The sequence below is a fragment of the Crocodylus siamensis genome, chromosome 3, assembly GCF_052110815.1.
Source record: "Crocodylus siamensis isolate JL-2025a chromosome 3, ASM5211081v1, whole genome shotgun sequence".
Taxonomy (NCBI): Eukaryota; Metazoa; Chordata; order Crocodylia; family Crocodylidae; genus Crocodylus; species Crocodylus siamensis.
This window is the reverse complement of record NC_143397.1, coordinates 65,378,031-65,398,658: the sequence shown is the minus strand read 5'-3', so window position 1 is coordinate 65,398,658 and position 20,628 is coordinate 65,378,031. Positions and strand designations below refer to the sequence as shown.

Genomic DNA, 20,628 nt, shown 5'->3' with positions numbered 1-20,628 from the left:
ATTCTGCCATGCAACACAGGCTTTCCCAATTCAGGAAAAAAAAGCATTTTGGAAGTTAATGCAAACCAACTTCCCAGTAACACATTTTAGCTGCTAACAACCTGTGACACTTTTTTTTTCTTCCTCAATTCAACCCACTCAAAAGTCATTTAAAAGTAATATGCAACATCCAGGTGTTGCCTCTGTTTAAAAAACAAAACAGTAAATTTTGGTTTCCTACATTTTGTTCTGTTTTTGATATACTTACACACAAACCACTGCGGATAATGCATTAACAACAGAGTTTGTCTCACTTTACTTACAGCTAGTCGTTCAGAACTGTAATGTCTTTAGTATCATACATACCCTTTAACAAGTCTTTCAGGAACTACCAGAAGTTAAATGCATCAACAAGAAAACCAAACCACAGCTATTTATAAATCTTCACAAGAATGTAAACGTTAGCCTTAAAAACAAAACAACCTGATACAAGCCAAAGATTTCTTCAATTATGCTTTCACATAGTAAGTGGATTTAATAATTGTGGGAACACAAACAGCAGCGGTGGACAGAACTAGGCAGAGAGCAAGTAGGCATTGTGCCAGTTTTCCCACGTGGCTTTACAAACACACTTCAACGTAATCTGTAGCATTCACTCATGCTCTGAGTTTCATGAAAAAAAAGTGTCAAGTATTCAATGTTTTGGGGACCTTCACAAGGGATTAGATTCAGACTACAAAAGTTCTTTTCATATATAAAACCTGAACAGGATTTGAATTTAGGTCTCCGGAGGCTAAAAAGCCAGTCCCCCTTTCAAAGCGTTGCAAGCGGTCAGCTATACTTTTGATTGCAATTCAAAGCAAATTTCCTATTTAAGCTGACGAGAGAGAAACTATTCTTACACAGTTAATCCAAACCAATGAACATAACAGCCAGCTAATCTGCACTTTCAATTTAAATACTAAACTACTGTATTTTCAGAGATTTTCACCAAGTAAACTATATATACTTTGCACACCGTTTCAGCAGACAGCTAAGTGCAGTATTTCCAAAGTGCATACACAAACTGGTAGGGCAAAACTTTTACCTGGGCTGACACACCATCTAGATTTTGCTTTACCTAATGTGCATGCACATCTAAATTTATATCACTAATCCAGGAACCTGTGCCAACTGTCAGAGTGAAAAACCTAACCAGACAAAATACCTTTGGGCTGTCTCTAAACAAACTCTACATTCAATTATGACATACTGCTCCTGCACTTGCAGAATTTAAATGAAGCATAGATTGTGTTTTATTAATGGGCCATACTCTCCACACAATTCTCCCTTATGACAGAGGTAGTTAGCTGCGTTAGTCTGAAAACAGGCAGAAGGTGGGGCAGGGCAGCATCATTGGGCTCTCATACATGTCCAAATCAAAGCCAAAGTGAAACCAGCTATCGAGCTGTTACACATCTTCAAGCACTAACTTTATAGCTGGTTGCCTCTTTTTATAGCTGAACAGTCATGTTTATGGTGTAATAATTACTTTGCATGTGTGGCTGGTCTAAATTTACTGTGTGATTAACCAGTTAATTGCATAATACACCTAATGCATAACGGGGACATTAGATATGAGTTGGTGCAGGGAGGCATGAGCTTTCATAGGCATTTAGCATCTCAGGAAGTAGTATGCTGTCAACCTAAAGCTCCTGCCTGTCTGCACCAATTACTCATGATGGTGTCACCCTGCCCTACCTTCTTGTTCCTGCAATGTGAAGTTGCTCTTAAAGGTAGAGATTCTTCACCTGGAGGCGGTAAGGAAGTGGGGAAAGGTGAGAATCTTGTAATCAATGCTAGGCAGCTCCTGGAGCTCTTAATGGCTGAACAATCCAGGGGTTAGCACCTGAAACTAGTTTTAAGGACACTTTAAGTGGCTTAAGGATACCCCGCTGATCCTTTACCCAGCTCATGATACTCTAAGGTGTAGCTACTCAAAGCTACACATTAGTGTAAACACCCCCCCACACCTGGATTTGGCAAGTAGAACTGCCGGGCCACTTGTGGTTGCCTGTGCCTTCTGTCATCAGGGAGCAGGCAGGGAAGAGTTAACCTACCTGCCCAGCCCCCGCAACAACAGATCCCTACCCCCCTTCCCCCTTACTTGTGGCTGCCTGCACCGTGTGCCTGGGGGAGCAGGCAGAGAAGAGTGAATCTGCCTGCCTGGGTGCTGCCACCACAGCTGCTCTGGGAGCTGGGCTCAGCCTGGAGAAGCGCAACTGCCCAACACCACCACCACCCTGCAGCAGGCAAGTTAACCCTTCCCTGTCTTCTCCCCCAGGACAAACAGCAAGGCAGTGTTGCCAGGTGTACGATAACTATCCGATCTGTACAGTAACTTCAGCCCTTGTACAACCTACCGACAATAAAAGTGTTCAAAACGGACACTCATTTTTGAGGCAGCTCATTAATGCAGCACACGCAAAACCCGAGTCAGTCCCAGAGAGTCTTAGTCAACGTTTTGGGTTTGCCGTCAGCCCTTTCTTGCCGCCTCATGCCTCGAAATAAAGAAATGCTTCAACTGCGACTGCCCAGTTCTCACTCACTGGCGACTTGCACGGAGCAACATCAAAAGACGGAGACCTACTCGTCTGCTAGGGGGCTCTTTGGCTCTTCGGCAAACACGATCACGTGGAGCTTCCCATCCAACAAGACCTGGCAGGGCTGCAGCAGGGGCAGCCACAAGCAGGACTTAGCACCAAGAGCTCGGAACGGCGGGCACGTACCTGTCTGCCCCAGGCCCATGCCGGCCCCCAGTGCCCGCCCCGAGCCGGGGCAGCTCCGGACAGCGAGGCACGGAGCCCCCGAGCGGCTGCAGCCCCGTACAGGAGAGCCCGGCGAAGCTCCCTGTCTCCCCCACCCGCCTTCCCGGGCCCGGACTCACTGCGTGCAGGAGGCGGCGGCCCTGCAGGTCTCGAGCGGGCGACAGCGAGAACAGCAGTTGGAACGTGGGGAACGGACTGAAGCGCCCGCGGCGCGGGGAGGAGGCGTGACCAGAGCTTGAAGGGGCGGGGCCAGGACCGAGGGGTGGGGTAAGGGGGGGAATGCTACACGGCCGAGGGGGCGGAGCCAAAGCCCAGAGGCGGGAAGGGGGGAATTCTGCGTGGCGCAAGGGGGCGCAGCGACGGCGCTGGAGGGCGGGGCCTTCCCCCAGGGGGCGGGGCCTCTGCGACTGGACAAACGCGAGGGGTCTGCCTCGCTCCCTCCCGGGGTTGGACAGAGCGAGCGCCGGCTGTGCGGGCAGAGGGTTATGCCCGGCACTTCCCCAGCGGAGCGGGCACCTCCCGCTGCTGTGAGGGTCGCGCCCCGGGCTGGCTCGGCTCGGCCGGTGGGCGCGGGGATCCGACTGGGAAACCGCAGCGCTGACCGCAGCCGGGCCCTGCCTAAGGGCCGGGCAGGGCGACAACGGCTCGGGGCCTGCTCCGCAATCCAAGTCAGCAAGTGCAAATTAAAAACTGACGTTTTCCGAAGAGGGGGCCGAGTCTGTGAAGACTGAACCACTGCTCCAGCCACCCTCACGGACCCGCTTGCGGCTGGCATGCGGCGCCACACACAGACACTCACACGCTCTGGCATATACCTGAGGGTGTATACCTATGTGTATGTGTGTATTTGTATATGCCAGCAACAAGCACGGGCCATGCCACAAGCCATGGCACTTGTATAGCTGCTTCATAACCAGCATTATGCCTAGTTTCCCGTTCTGAGGTGTGCGCACACATCTCCCCTCCTTCACAGTAAGCAAACCATGGTTTTTCATACACTACATGACCCTTTTCTCCTGTAGCAGGGAAGCTGCCCTAAAGTCCTGTTTTCACTCCCACAGTACAGTCCCTTCTGCCTTTCCCGTCAGGCAGCTGCAGGAGTCAGTTGACGAAGGGCTCAATATTCTTCACTCCAGAGCACTTTATGGCACTTTGGCTGTCTGCTAGCTGCTCCTAGTCTAGCTCCCATTTCACAGCCTCTGGGCTGTTTTTCCTCTTTTCAGAAAAACCATAGATCCACTGCAGACTGGACTGCAGGAGCTAGGGAAGGGGAGAAGGATTGTAGATCTAGGAAAGTTGCTTGTTTTTGTTTTAATCAACATCCACACATTTTTACTGACACATATTTTACATAGTGTAAATGTAACATATGTCAGGCCCTGCGCAGTAGTCTCAAACAGCCCAAGGGACCCTGCACCCCTGCTTACCTTTGGGACAACTGTCACAGGCAGTAGGATGTAGCAGCAGCAGCAGCAGCACATGGCTGAGGGACTGGGGAGAGGGTGATGGGCGCCACACACAACCTGACAGAGTTCACTGGTGGGCAAGGAGCTGCACTCTTCCTACCAAAGGTAATACTGTTTTGCTTTGTCTATTAACACTCGCCCGCTGCTGCTCACCCTGCAGCAACCCACCTCCTGTGCCTGCTGCTGGTTTGAGGGGCACAGCCCCATGCCGCTGCCCTCAGTGCAGCCTGGTGTGCAGGAGGTACGTTGCCAGGGTAATGCAGGGTGAGCAGCAGCAGGCGAGATCCCCACGTGGCTTCTCTGCTCCCTGCTGTTCCAGTTTGCGGGGCACGGAAGCAGGGCAGCAGGGAACAGCAGACCTGCTTGCCTCCCCTCCCCATCCCCGTCTTTCTCCCCCTCCCCATCTCCCAGGTAAGAGGCAAATGCACTGGGGGAGACACTGCCACCTCGCCTTGGGCGCTCCATCCCTACCCACCAGCGCGTACCCTCTATAACCTAAGTACCCCTAGTGGTACACCTACGCCCGGTTGACCACCCTGTGTATTAAAGGTCAATAAAAATGATTTTTATACACTATTCAAGTCCCTCACCCCATTTTTTCCATAAGCATTTAGTTTTACCAACCACAGTTTTGCAAACCACAGGAACTTTCCAGAACCTAACCCCTGCGGTTGGCGAGGTAAACCTGTACACAAAAGCCTGGCAATGTAGTTACAAAAAAAAAAAAGAAAAAGGGATTTCACAATGCCTCAGCGATATGCCATGCACACATGGTAAGGATACGGGACAAACTTTTTCCAGATAGTCAAAATTGTGTGTCGTCATATGTAGATGACATACTGATATATGGCGATGATAAAGATCAAGTAGCAAAAGTGACAAGGGCTTTACTGTCCAAGCCCCCAAGGTCTGGAACAGCCTGCCATTGGAAGTGGTTCAAGCGCCTACATTAAACACCTTCAAGAGTAAATTGGATGCTTATCTTGCTGGGATCCTATGACCCCAGCTGACTTCCTGCCCTTTGGGCAGGGGGCTGGACTTGATGATCTTCTGAGGTCCCTTCCAGCCCTAATGTCTATGAAATCTATGAAAGTGTTACAGGTGATTGAGAAAACACGATTCAAGGGTAATAGAGCTAAGGTGCAGTTGCTAGTCAAGGAGGTGAAGTACCTAGAAGTCACATTGGAACAGAATGGGAGAACTCCAGAGAGGCAGCAAGTAACGCTGATAGGCAAATTGCCAGCTCCAACAGACTTACCATGCCTGCAGGCATTGTTGGGAACATTACATTTCTCATGGGACTTTATTTCCATGTTTGCTGGGAAAAGTCAAGCTCTAGTTAAGTTACTAAAAAAAGGGCAACAGTGGGAATGGGGCCCAGAGCAACAAGCAGCTTTAATTCAGTTAAAAAGGGATCTGGTACATGCTCCTGCACTGGCTTACCCAGATGAGACAAAACCCTTTGCCTTGCAGCTGGCAACTACCGAGAGAGCTATTGGTGCTACCCTACTGCAGGGGAAAGGAAAAGATCAAAGACCAGTGGGTTATGCTTCAAGAACTCTTGCAGGACCTGAACAGAACTTTAATCCCTGTAAAAAGGAGTGTTTGGCATTAATTTGGGCATTGAGAAAGTGGGAATATATTGTAGAAGGGGTAAGAGTAATAGTCCAAACAGCCCATTCCCCTCTAAAGTATATTATATCTGAGAAAATTAAAAGAAGACATGTTTCAAGTCCCAGATTGGCTCAGTAGACTCTAGCTCTTATGAATTGTGATGTTGGTTTTGAATGACAGCAGACAATATCAACTGTAGCATATGGATTAGTGGTACAAGGGGAAGAGCATGAATGCCCTTTGCCAGAGTATCAAAGGCTAAAACGGACAGTTCAAACAGGCTTAACTTTAGAAAAGGTAGAATCAGAGAACTGGAGCATTTGGTTTGTGGATGGATCAAGTTACTACATAGAGGGAAAACCATACACTGGGTGTGCAGGAATTAGGGTGCAAGATGAGGAATTGTTTCAGCAACAAGTGACTCCTCATTCTGTACAAGCAGCAGAGGTGTAGGCTGTTAAGGCCATGTTGAGGTTGAGCCATTAGAACAAAATGTGGCTATTTTTACAGATTCAGATTGGACTTGTAGAGCACCGACTACATAGTTGCCCATCTGGGCAAAGAACCAGATATATATGGGAGAACAGGTGTATCAGCTTATTATTAGTACATCAGGAAAGACTGCAGTCCAGCATGTCAGAGGCCATCAGAAGACAAAGAGTAAGGAAAGATTCTGTAATAATCAGGCAGATGCACTGGCAAAAGCAGCAGCTAGAAAGGGAAAGCAATGCCAGCAGCTGGCAGTGCTTACTTGGTAAGCTCAAAGAAAATCAGATGGGGTGAGCCTAGGTGATTTAAAACAATTGCAGGAAAATGACAAAAACTTGAAAAGCTTTCTAGGCAGAAATAACGTGATACAACTGGAAGGTGTGATTTGGAGAACTGACCCAGCTACTCAGGCTAGACAGTGGGTAGTTCCACAAGAAGTCAGAGATGAGTTAATACAGTTTGTACATAAGAAAGGACACCTAGGGTGGAAAAAGAGCATGGGGATAGTCTCTCAAACAGAATGGTGGCCCTCTGTAAGGCAAGATATTAAGCAATGGGTAAACAATTGTTTGCCCTGAGCTATGGTCAATGCTGATTCTAGTAAAAGAAAAGTACAGCTGAGGCATCAGAGAATTAACGGGCCTTGGTCAAGAACACAAGTGAATTACATCAGATCCCTGTCTACTACTAAGAATGGAAACAGGTATTGCTTAGTAGTAATAAATCGTTTTGCAAAATGGATTGAAGACATTCCAACTAGATGTAAGACTGCTAACATAATTGCAAAGCAATTGTTCAACATTGTTTTTTCATGCTGGGGAGTACCTAAAGCAGGAGTGGGCAAAATGCGGCACACGGGCCAGATGTGGCTTGCTAACCATTCTATCTGGCCCGCAGGGCCCCTAAAAAAATTAGAAAATTAATATTAATCTTCCTTGGGCTGCCTGTCATGCAGCCCTCTAAGGCTTGCCATAACTCAGTAAGTGGCCCTCCACCCAAAACAATTGCCCTTCCATGACCTAAAGAAATAGATTTGGATCAGGGACCTCATTTTGTTGCAGAAGTTATGAAAAAACTATGTTCCACACTAGGAATTAAACAGAGGTTTCATAGTGCTGGGGCACCCTCAGAGCTCAGATCAAGTAGAAAGAACCAACAAAACATTAAAGGAATTGTTGGCTAAAATGGTAAAATTCGATGGAAAGGATTGGTATGAAAAGCTACCAGTATTTTTGATGGCACTTTGAGCAGCTCCAGCAGCTCATGGATTTGCATCCTTTTCTGTCATGACAGGCAGACAAATACAACTGCCACAGCAGTGGTGGATCAATACAGACTTACCTGATAACCTAGTCCCTCTAGTTGTAACAGAGCAATGGGTACAGGCTTTAATACAGCACATCAATGATATATATATGTCAGGCTGACCCAAAAATAAGGCCTAAATGTCAAAAAAATGGACAAGAGATTCAGGCCTAACAAAGATCTGACAGAATGGAACACAGTGACCAGGTAATGTACCGAAAATGGGACGATAAAAGAGCACAGACTGGATGTTAAATGGAAAGTACCTGCACATGCAGTAGACAAGGCAAGTCCAACTGTTTACCTAATTGAATTACCAGGAAAAATGAGAGGAGATAGTCTTTGGAGAAAATGGTTTCACATATCAGTTAAAACCTTGTAAAGGAAAGTAATTTGTTTTTGCAGTAATATGCAAAAAAAAAAAATTTATAGAAGACTTATAAAAGACATACCTAAAAAATTGCAGTACTGTGCATATTGCCACTCTGCATGTCAGCACCGTAAATATAAATAATATCTTACTGCAAGGAATTTCCCTCAAAAAGTTTATTTTCTTTTGCAGAAACCAGTGTAAAAATTTGATCCAATGGTGAAGGTGGTGAACAGACCCAGAGGCCCAGGTGTCGTGAGAGAGAAATCTCTGGTGACCCCGATCTCAACCATGGCTCAGCTGCTACAATTGTTTTGTCTGTTTCATTTTGTTTGGAATTTAGATACCACTATTAATGTTGTTAAAGTTGTTAATAATATACCTAGATTAACCAAAAATTTTATATTTCATTGTTTTCTGTCAATCAATGTTTTTGTAATGTTTCATCAGTTAGTGGTTATGATTTTATGGATTTTGTGCCCTGGTGGACTGTTCAGTCTATCCAAACTAAACCATGGCTATATCAGGGTACAACTCCAGCGCAGATGGGATTAGATTTCCCACTTTTGCAGCAAGTTGTGTCTCACCCTGATATACACACTGTACTCCAATCTATTAAAAAAATACAATAAAAAAAACCCATTGTTGAAATCAAACGCAACAACAAAAAAGGACTGACGGTACTAGAAAAGGTCCAGAACGCTGGACAGCATTCTTGGTGGGAAACTTTGATTGGATGGAGTCCAACTGTTTTGGGACTTTTTAATTTAATATTACGTCCTATTGTTATTTTTCTTTTTGTGCAAATTATATTGCCTGTGTTCATTTTGTGTTGGAAAATGAAACAGCTACATTTTAGACTAGAATGCCATCAAGATCAGCAGCTGCAAGGATTACATTATGACAAGCTCCTGTAATAAGCAGGATGTCAGGTAAGCCTGGGGTGAAATGATCACTCTCTGTGTGAAGAGCTCAGCTGACGGCTGCAACCCATACATGCCTTGAGCAGCAGGGGCGAGTTTCATTACCAGGGTAACTTCAGCACAGTGATGGCATAGGTGGGGACTGTTAGTGTAGCTTTTAATATTTTATGCTTTAAAGTTGCACCTGTTTATAGAGTAGTGAATTATAGTATTGTTTAAAGTTTTCACTTATTTCAACCTAAAGTTCTGTATAGACTCATTGTTATCTGAACTTTTCATTTTGCTGGTGTTTGCAGCATCAGCCTTTTGTTTCTTGCAAGCAGCTTATGGCCTTGAGTTTGCTCACGTTTCTTTCCTTGTTCTATCACTGGGAGAAGTTTTTCTAACATGACAGTAATAGTTTTATTACTAGCTCAAATTAATTGAACTGGGTACTAATCAGAAGGATGAAATGATTACATATGTTAATGAAAGGTGATAAAGATGACCAATGGACAATGCTTAAAGGAAGACACTGGAAAAAGGCCAAATTAAGGCATGCTTGTGTGCTTGTAATAGGTCTGTTGAACAAAGGAATATGCTGACAGGATAAAATATGGACAATAGGCTGACTGCAAAGAGACCAATTTGAAAGCAAGGAGTCAAGTTAAAGAAAAGCATACAAGGGGAAGCAAGAAAATATGTCATCATCATCATTTACATCATGAATCCAGCTTTCAACAGCTGTCTGGATCATCCCAGCCAATGACACACCCTTTGCTTTAAGAACTGAGTGGCCGTCTTTTATGTGAAGCAAAGTAACATCTGGGATTGGGTGAGGTCATTGTACTAAGAGTTTTTCTCTCTCTGAATATAGAAACTGCTAAAATAATACTTGTTATACTATTAAAATTAGACTCTGATTTTAGGACAACGAGTTGTTTGCATTTGTATTTCATGTTCTAGTTAAGGGTTAATTGTGCTTTAACCATCCCTAAGAACCATCTGCTAGTCAGTGGTGCAAACACCTGTTCAGGTTATTGCTTACTAAAAAATTATCCACCCACCAGTAATGTTGAAATGTTTGGCAAGCAATGGTGGAGGCTTTAGTTTTTCTCCCACGTGTAGAGGCACATTGCACTGTTATGATTCATTCATCTTTGAAAGAAGAATGAACTATGTACACATTTCCCATAGTAAGAAAACTGTTTTTACTCAAGCGACAGGCTTTATAGGTAGAGTCAACTAGTATCTCAACTAAGGGAAAAGAGGTGTTACTATGCTCATCACTTCCCCACATAGAAGACTGGCTCCAAGTTCCTAAAGTTAAACTTAAATTGATTTTTGTTACTTAAGTTGTAGCAAATCAGAGACACTTTTTGGCATGTCCAGTTCAGGGACGGACACTTTATTCATAACTGAAAATACGAGGGAAACAAACTTGATTTGGTTGCAAATGAAAAAACAATTACAGGGTTCTAATCTTGGTATGTAATAGGTTAAAGCAGGAGTGTCAAACTCATCTGGCCCTGCACTGTGCATACAGCACAGGTTATAGGCCAGCTGTTACAGGTGGTGCATATCCCAGAGCAGCTGGGGCAGACACTGTGTGGATCCTGGAGTGGGCCCCATGTGTGGGGCTGGTCCAGCACATGCCATCTGGGTAAACTTGGACCCAGGGGCAGCACCAGGGACTGGGTGATGAGTTCCATAGGGCCAGATTCCGCCCACAGTCCATATCTTTAAAACCCTAGGTTAAAGAAAGTTAAGTTTACTGTTACACTTATCTATAGCTACATAAAACTTTTAAAAAATTTAGTCAAATTTTCTACTTAGTCACTGACAGTGAGAACCATTTTGTTGCATGTGGACACTGTTCAGCAAAACAGGGTCCTGGATGCATGATCAAAGCAACTGGGTACTATTGTAATACCCATAATAACCACAACATTTTGAAGGAAAATGAAATTGTATAAAAGTTTCCATCAAAAATATTTAACCGCTCCTAACACTGTTGCATAAGATGCAAAGAATGTTTACTACTACTTTTCTTTGGAAAAAAAATGATACTCACTGAATTGAACAGCTGTATTTGTATCCTCCTTCCCTCAAAAGACAAGGTAATAATGCTCCGAGAAGAACAGACATACATAATTGGGGGGGGTCTATGCTATAGTGTTACAGTGAGATTCCACATCACCAATTAAATTAATTTTATGTGCACATCTGCCAGCCCAACTAAATTAATGTGGGATTCCTTAGGTGTACCCAAAGACAGAATTTGATCTGCAGACAAGGGAAAAAAAAGACTGACTTGCATATTAGGTTGTCCTGATTATTATACTTTTTTTTTTGTACAAAAGACAGATTTGATACAGAAATTGAGATGAGCAAAGAACAAAAATCCCACAATACCACTTTTCAGAGAACCATTCTAAACTGTACAAACTTTATATAGGCATCATACACTGATACTTAAGGGAACAGCAGGTCATAATACCAACAAAAAACCCAACAGATTTGAGTACATTCTTCCCAACTGGGGACTATTCTTTTTTTTCAAGCAGTAGGCATATCCTTATAAAAGATATCTAAAACTGGATTTTAATTTTATTCTACAATTCAAAGTATCTTTCTGTCCTAACGTATTATCATTTCAGTTAACCTCTGAAGAGAATCTGTATCCATTCAGGTCAGATCTTTTACCAATAGAAATTTTCTACAATCCATCTTGGATACATGTGAGAACCTTTAATTCTTTTCAATGAAAATCTATTTATATTCTTTATCAAGGAATCAAAAGTAAACTATCACTGGTTATGTAAACCCACTTTTGTCACTTGCTCCTCAAATTATTTGTATTTGTAGAGTACAGAAAGGACACTCAAACTGGAACAAGATGGGCAACTACTACTTCAGTCATCCTGAGTTGATTCTTCCTATCAACCAATTTGGACAACATTCAGTTAATGTCACTATTTGCTTGGGTCTCAAAGCAGCAGGGAGAGAACAAACAGCAGAACATGGTTGTTAAAATGCAACAAAATGGTGTGGGAGTGGATCATCAAGGTTAACTGCAATATCTGGAATAACTACACATTTTATTGACTAGATTTTAAGTTCACAGTGTCCCTTTAAAAAGGCACAGGTACAAGAAAAAGATAACATACAAATATTTCATTACTACCACAAGAAAAGTAAGATTAGTAAAATTAACTCATCAAAACTGTCAAATATCAAGAAACCTTATACAACAGGAAACAACTGATAAATGAAGTAGCAGCAACAATGGTGTTCTAGAAGGTTGAGTCCGCATGATCATTTATTTTAAAGATTACGGATGGGTGGTAAATACATCATGATTTTACATCATTTTAATATTAGCTTATGTTAACTATAAACACCACTTAATTATTCCCCGACATTGCTCTTCTGGTATAAGCACATAAATTTGCCAAGTAAATGTTTAAAGTGCAGTTCTACTTTCTACTTAGAAAATTGACTAGTATGACAGTGAGGTTTACATTTTGATGACATCCACATATCAAATCTGCTCAGTTTCCAAGTGAAATGAGGATTTTCCCCAACTATCAGTGTATTAAACCAAGCTGGGAATTGGAAAGTCAAGTTATATTATGGCTTGAACATCAATACGAGTTCTGCAAAATAAAGACAGGTTATGATCTTGCAAATACTGAAGTGCTTCTGTTGCATGATGGTAATTTTAGTGACTTCAATGGGTGCATAAATTAATGCATATAATTATAGAAATTATAGGATTTTAGCTAAATTTTGTTAGGGGTGAGCCCCTGAATTTTGTTACCTTACTAATGACAAGCAGTATTACAAACGCAGCCAATAAGCAGATACAATGCACACATTGAGCAGATCTGTTGTCAATAAAGCTGTGCCATTTTTAGACCGTGAGTTTTCTGGTCTTTTACTGTACTTGGTCTCAATCCAGGAACAGAACATTGATGAAGAAATTAAAAACATTATTATGGAAGTAGCTGTATTATTTTTTTTTGAAATGCTGTCACAGGTCTATCCATGGCAAAAATATTCACATTTTCTTATTGCACAAATTTGTAAGTTCAGGTCATGTGCATAAAAACCCTCGACTTAATGTTTGCACTGCAACTTGCTCAATACACATTTAAAATCATCGTAATTCAATTTACAAAATCTTGTTAAACAATTATACTCTGAAGATAAAAGTATCCTGAGAATATTACAAAGTTCATTTTGTAAGCCCTTCATTTCTATGCTTTATTTAAGCCCATAGGCCTCAATCTGAGAGTTTATTTTACATTAAATAGTTTTGTCATATTTATTTCACAAAATACCTTTTAGCAAAAACTTACACCGTTTGCATTCAAGTAACCAGAGTCAGCTTCATACCCAATTTATAAATCAAGCATTTATCAAGCTTTCTACATTTTTAAATAAATCACAAAAAGCATAACTCAAAATAGTCACAGAAATAGCTTTAGCTATTTTTAAAAAAGTTTTAAAAGGCTTTGTGCATTTAATATTTTGGTCAAACATTTATGCAATTTTACATTTGGCAAATAAAGCCTAGACACCCTCTTACTTCAATATATATATTCTTTATTGTTTTATGTCATATGTAAATCTAGAGTACATTTTATACAACTGAAGCAGTAAAGTATTTTGTTGCTTATTAAAAAAAAATAAAATTAGGCAAAAAGTTAAGTGCTGGAAACAAATTTGGTATCTTTGGGTTAAAATAAAGTCACTGGAAAAAAATTAATTTTTTTAGTTGTTTTCTCTTTACAGGTGCTTAAATAAATACACTTTAAAGAAAAAAAATCTAAATTCCTTATTCTGATCAATACCTTCACATAGTTAGTTTGTTCAAGACGAAAGCTTCACACACATCATCTTTAAATATTTTTATTAGGAAGATATCCACATAATATTTACAATATTTTTGAAAGGGAGTGTTTCAGGGTTAAAAATAGACTTTTAAAAAGATAAGTCTGCCATCCTGATGGCAGTGATTCAAGATACAACATAGAAAAATTACAGAATATCCTTCAGTTTCTTCTACCCTAAGTCAAAGGAAAGATCAGGGCAAGAAGCCTGGATTCCAGGACTGGGAGTGCGATAGTGGCTCATCATATGAACACCTCTGTGTGGCTAGTCCCTGGTGTACCATGAGTATTTTCTTCCCAAACAGATTTGTTGAATTCCCAGTCAAAAAGGTTGCAAATACTTACTCCAGTTGACTAGGAGTTAAAGTGAAAGTGAAATATCTAGAGAAGCTTTTATGGTTGCCACAATAAAGGGACATGTAAGGCTTCCCTTTGGACCTGGCTTCAGAGAAGACTGGTGTCATGTATGAGAAGACATTGTGCTTGAAGGCATTGAGCGGAGGTTATCACAAAAGGAAAAAAGTGAAACACTTCAGTAACATCTTCAGTATATTATAAATATATATGTATGTGTATATATATATAATTTTACAGAGTCATTTATAGTTTCTACTTTAGGCAATATAAATCAAAGTCTGAAGGAGCCTGTTAATCTTTAAGGCATCAGTGCATCAGGGACTAAAGCTTCAGAAAATAAATATTAACATAAAATCAATTTTTTGTGGCACCAGATATCATTGTACATTACATTTGTTGGCCACTTCCATGGAAAATATTTTCTGAAAAGTTATATACAGTATTGACAAAAACATTACAGCATTAGTTTCACATCATTTTTTAACACTTCATTAAATGGGCTAAATCGATCAGGCAAGATTCTCATCTTTACTGTCCCATCAGCTCCACAGGAGAATATGTGATTTGCTGGTCCAGTTTCAATCTGCATGACTCCTGTCCCAATGTTTCTGAAGATGGACTGTCGAGCATGCTCGTTGACAAATGTATGGAGAAGATTAAAGGTGGATAAACTCCATACCTGAAAAATGTTATAACGTTATTAATTTTGTTATGTTAGTAATGCTTAGGTACTCCAAACTTACTCATAATATTCATTTATTAATGAAAAACCAGACTACTTGGCTTGATTATTTTTTTTTGTCGGACAGCAACAGTGTACCACCTCCTTTCCTTTTCAAATTATTTATATTAAAAGTAGTACTTCTTATTTGAATACGAAGACAACATTAAGGTAAAAATCAAGGTTGTCCAGTTAAGCACTAATGAGGTAATGCAAAAAGTTAAGGTTGAACAAAGGATGACAGAAGTTGAGACATAACAGATAAGCCACTTGGCTTGCCAAAGCAAAATTCTGGTTGAGTATTTGGCAAAATAATTTGAATTCATCCAAATATCTAGAATGGAATTATACTTCCCTCTACAAAGGTAAAATTAAATTACCTTTATGTTGCCCTCTGCAGATCCTGTAACAAAATATTCTTCTGTAGGATCCACCGCAATTGCTTTAATTGGAGAATCATGACTCTGGAAAAGCTGTCGTTGTTGCTTTTGTCGAAGATCAAGTACACAGGTAAATCCTTTTCTGCCGCCTGATAATAAAAGCTGATGTTTTGGAGCATATGCTAGTACAGTTGCCCCACTATCATGACACACAAAAGCTGAAATCCAGAACAAAAGGAAACTGTTAACCTTTTCTTCAGCTCTAACGGAGTAAAGCAGCAGCAGCAACAGAAATATATGCAGTGTCACAGAGGATCAAATCACTGGTCCTCTAATTCCTTATCCTATCTGTAATAGTGGCAAATACCATACATTTCCATGGAAGGTACAAAAAGCCCTAAAGAATTCAAGTAAGTAATAGCTTACCCACAGGGAAAGTTCTTCTAAATCCCTATAAATATGGGCTATTTTATATTCTGAGAAAAATCCTCATGCTCTCAAATCTTTTTAAGTTTTACCAAGATACTATGTATGTTTTCCACATAAAAGATATATTAACCATTACTCTAATTCTGCTAAGATCCTTGCCTCAATATTTTATGACAATGAGTTCTCTCTCTTATCCGTGTTGCCTGTCAATTTTCACTTGAACATCCCTTTGGTTCTTCACTTGTGAGAACAAGTTTATTATATGGACTATAATAGAAGACAGATTTTAGTTGACATAATTAAGGCTCAGCATCTTTTGCACTGCTGAGTCTGAAGTCAGATGCTGTACATTACCTGAAACCTGACACATTTCTGATGGTACACGTTATTTGCAGTTCCCTAAATAATGAAATATTCTCTAAATATTGGAATCGGAAGCCATGCACATAATATATTAACCTGGAGTAGTGATTTTAGCAGTGGTCTTACCCTGGACCTCTAGCAAATAGGATTTTCATTTTTCTATAACAAACATGACTGATGATATAATATTAACACCAACACCAACTAAATAAACACACACAAATAAACAGAGTCCTTTTAAAGGCCATAGTTATTGTACTGGTACTGAGATGAACACATATATAAAACAACAAGAGAAGGAGATGGGCATCTTTCAGAATATTAAGTGTGGGATGAAGTATATTTGCACACTTGGCAAATTTGATGTAGAAACAGATATGTAGGACCTTATAACACTATTTCTGTATCACTATATAGACTAACAATGTGCCTTAGAAAATTATCACAGTAAAAGACACCTGTGTGATGCCTCAGAATTAAAGCACTTATAAAGCCAAATGAACGTACAACAGCAACAGATATAGGGATCAGCAGCTTTATGAATTGTACCATCTACCGCAATATGAACAATAATTTAAGCTAGCTAAAATGATTAACACCAACAAAAGATGGGATGTACTGGATTTGAATAGCTCATACTCTTGCTGATAGCTAATGCTGAAACTAGTGCACCGTATCTTTACTGCTATAGGTATCCATCCTAGATCAGAACTAGCAGTGTATTTGTACATGTTGCAATGACACCTGCATTTGGTTGCGTAGCCAGACCCTAAGATGTAATCTTCCAGCACAGACCAGCCCTAGAGACTTGATCTAACAGCAAGGATCATGTACTCGGGTGTTTAGTTGGACACCCACAATAGCAAATATTTTAAAGTAACTGACAGTTATTTAAAATTAAAAGGATTCCACTGTCTTAGCTAAGCAGTTGGATTACTTAACCAACTGCTTTTTAATCAACTGCTTAAAAAGGAGGTAACCTTCTAGTAAGGGTACAATTAATCACATTCATTATGTTTAAGTTAATTAAGAGTAAAGCCACCAGATTCCCAAGTAAGGGTATAGACAAATGTAACAGATGCATTTTAACTGTTTTAAAGGGGGGGAGGAGGAATTCCTGTTCAGTAGCCTGCATCAGCTATTATAATGTGACTATTACCCTGGCATGACCCTGGGGAATGGAAGTTCGCAAAAGTCACCCTAACTGTAACCCTAAGGCTTCTTACAGACAAAAACACAAAACAAAACAAAAACAAAACAACGCCATCCCCTGCACTTTACTGGATGGAGCAGCACATTGCTTTGAGCCGACTCTGTGGCATCTATAATAGATTGGGTGCTTCAGTGGGCTTTTTGGCACTTTTGTCTAAAGCACAGTAAATCAGCTATTAGATAAAAGTGCCAAAAACCCCCCATTAAAGCTCCTGATCTATACAAATGTTGGGCGAGTCAGGTCAAAATAAGACGTTGCCTCTTCTGGGCGTGTGCTGAACTCAGCGTGGGAGCGCACTGAGTTTAAAGCACCGTTTTATTTCGTTTCTTAACATCTGCAAGCAGCCTTAATGTAACAGGGTTAAAGTTGGAGTGTGGAGCATTTGTACTGCACTTGCATGGCTACAGTCATGCAGATATACTAGATGCACCATATCAATGTAGAGCTGTATCTTTCAACATCAATTGTTACATCTGTCTATACCCTAAGGCTAAGGACAGAAGATGCACATAAACCGGTTTAAGTGATCAGAAACCAATTTAAACCTGTAACAGAACAAAAGTTCAGTGCACAGAAACCAGTTTTAAAATGACCAAACAAGTTTAGGATAAACCTGGTCAAATTTAATATCCAACTTAACTGATTTGGCACAAACCGGTTTATGGAACTTCTGTCCCAGACCCCCTCCTGGTTTAAGTTAAACCAGAGTCCTCCAGCATCCCGGCATGCTCTGCAGCCCTGGACTGGGCTGTGCTCTCTGCTCCAGAAAGCAGGGCTGGACCCCACCCCCCCACTCTCTAGCCCAAGCAGAGGCAGGGATGTAGCCAGACATGTCCCCAATTAAGGCAAATTGGGCAAGGAGGGAGTTAATTTTTCCCACCTTCCCCTTCCCCCCCCACACAGCTGGGGTCTGACTGTCTGCAGGCAAGTGGTGGAGGCAGGGGGGATGGATAGTCTCCAAGGGCAGAAGGGATGGAGGGAGGAATTACACCCCATCCTGCTCCCTTCGCCTTATCAGGGCCATGCTGGGATGGCGTCTGGCCAAACCCCTAGTGCTAGAGCAGCAAGGGGATGGGGAGGGGCAGCAGCCTGTCAAGGTGCCCAGGAGGGAGGAGTTTATCTTCCACCTCCCTCCCTCATCTCACTGGCAGGGACTTCAGCCATTCCAACAAGGCTCCATTAAGGCTAAGGGGAAAGTGAAGGGGTTAATTCCCCGCCCCCCACCACCACTGGGGGAGCAGACTCCCTCATCCCCCATCACCTGCCACTGCGGGTGGGGAGGGGGGTTCTGTGTGGTGCTGGAGGAGGACTCTTCCCCTTCCTCTTCCTCCCCCTCTGCCCCAGGCTGCTGTAAGATGTCGAGGGAGCCTCTGTGTGGTGGTGTTGCCCAGCCTGGCTGCGGCTGCCACTGAGCCACAGCCACTGGGGATGGCCCTGCCCCTGCAGCCCAGGCCGGCCCCACTCAGCCCAGGCCGAGGCAGCCACACAGTGGAGCTGGCTTGAGCCACAGAGGTGGGGTCCTCCCCAGTGGGCTGCAGCTCAGTGACAAGGAAGCTAAGCCCTGTCAGTGAGAGCAGCCTGGCTCAGTACACACAGGCAGTGGATGGCTGGGTGGCATGCGACCCAGGCCAGCTCGGAGGTGCCAGCAGGCTCGGAACCCAGCAGCTACCTGCCACAGGGGCTTGCTGTGGACCCACGAGCCTCTGCGGCATCTCTGAGCCGGCCCAGGTAGCCCACTGCCTGGCCAGCCACCACCCATGCAAACCAGGCCAGGCTGCTCTCACTGAGAGGGCTCAACTTCCCCATTACTTAACTGTAGCCGCTGGGGAGGGCCCTGTCCCTGTGAGCCTGCCCAGCCATGCAGTTGCCTTGGATGCGGCTGAGCAGGGCTGGCCCAGGCTGCACAGGCACAGGCATCCTCAGTGGCTGCAGCTCAGTGACAGCTACTCCCCTGCACTCAGGCTGGGCTGGGCCAGGCAGCACATCATAGAGCCTCCCTCCCCACCCTGCAGTGGGGGGTGGGGGACAGACAAGGGTGAAAAGTCCCCCTCTGGGGCCAGGAAGCACTGAACAGAACACCCCCCCCACCCTGTGGCAGTGGGGGAGAGGGAGGAGAAATGGGGGGGAAGTGGGGAGAAAGAGTTCTCCTCTGGGGTTGTGCAGTGGAGCTGTGTGCTTGGATTGCTCCCCGCGGTCAGGGAGCTGCTGTGGCAGGCAGAGCTCTCCCCATCCTCATCCTCCTCCCCCTGCTGCCTTGGAGGTCTGGCCATGCCCCCATCTGGCCAACCCTGCAGGCCAAGGTAGGGATTTAAACCCCTCCTCAGTCATACTCAGGTCTGCCACGGCCCTGGCCATGCCCTCCTCCCCACCCTGCCAGCTCAGCTTCCCTGTGGAAGAGAAGGAAGGGCTGCTTTAGCACCTCTGGGGTTCTGGCCTGAGCCACTGCAGGCATGTAGCTGCATTTCTAGATTGAAAAGGGAATGGCTATCCACTTGCAAATCAGTTCAATCCCTGCAGATTAGACTAACCTGCAAAGATTGAATCAATTTAAGGTCAGGCTTTTTGAATGTCTGTCCCTAGCCCAAGTGTGGCATAACATGCAGCCTTTACTTCAGTAGCTATATTATACACGTACGTAGGGAGGTGCTCAATCTATTTTAAAATAAAAGAAGGGTACTGTAGATGGATACTCTCCACTGGCGAGTTGTAATGTAAATTGTACCTGCAGAGGGGCAGATCCTCAAACAATGTAAATTGAAATAGCTCTACTGAAGTCAATGAAGCTATTATTTACATCAGCTAAACTTCTAATCCAATTTTTAAAATAAATAAATTTCCAAGGTAGTATGGAGAAAGGCTAAGGTAAAAGACACTTTACAAATACATTTATAACTGATGCCATCCATGTGATTTGTTCAACTTATAAGAAAAACAATTCAGAAACATCTTAAAATTTTTAAATTATCCTTTCTTACTGTAACTGATCAATTTTGTTAGAGTGTTTTTGCTTACCGTGCACTAAACTATTTGCAGGACCAACCAACGTATCCCACAAACATGTATTTCTGTAAAAGGGGTAAAAGAGAAAGTATTATTTCACTCGACTCAGAAGTCAGAGAGAATTATTTATTTTTATACACTTGAGGTTGCTCAGCTTATATGCATTTAATTCTACTTAAATTCAGTATAAAACAGAAAAGATAATGTTAAGGTTGATAAAGCCCAAATTACTCTTATGAAGCCATTCTCGCACCTGTTTAACGTGCCTAATGTAAAGAATTACATGCGTAAGGGTGAAAGGGAAGATTCCAAGTAAATAATCACTCATTTGGCAC

General features: G+C 42.6%; 2 protein-coding genes across 10 annotated transcripts in view; both read right to left on the bottom strand.

The window, feature by feature from the left end:
* The window catches only part of TNFAIP8 (TNF alpha induced protein 8), a 101,656-nt gene extending 98,630 nt beyond the window's left edge, over positions 1–3,026 (bottom strand). The window contains exon 1 of one of the 2 annotated variants that reach the window (XM_090038436.1): positions 2,906–3,026. In XM_090038436.1, coding sequence (XP_089894562.1) covers position 2,906 — 1 coding nt within the window. In that variant the 5' untranslated portion in view covers positions 2,907–3,026. The remainder of the gene's footprint in view (positions 1–2,905) is intronic. The other variant, XM_090038438.1, reaches the window with a different exon arrangement.
* An 8,988-nt stretch (positions 3,027–12,014) lies between these two features.
* Positions 12,015–20,628, bottom strand: part of DMXL1 (Dmx like 1) — a 136,774-nt gene continuing 128,160 nt past the window's right edge. For all 8 annotated transcript variants that reach the window (XM_090038425.1, XM_090038426.1, XM_090038428.1 and 5 more), the window contains 3 exons: positions 20,306–20,358; positions 15,289–15,506; positions 12,015–14,866 (listed from right to left, as the gene is read on the bottom strand). In XM_090038425.1, the coding sequence (XP_089894551.1) occupies positions 14,642–14,866; positions 15,289–15,506; positions 20,306–20,358 (496 nt within the window). In that variant the 3' untranslated portion in view covers positions 12,015–14,641. The remainder of the gene's footprint in view (positions 14,867–15,288; positions 15,507–20,305; positions 20,359–20,628) is intronic.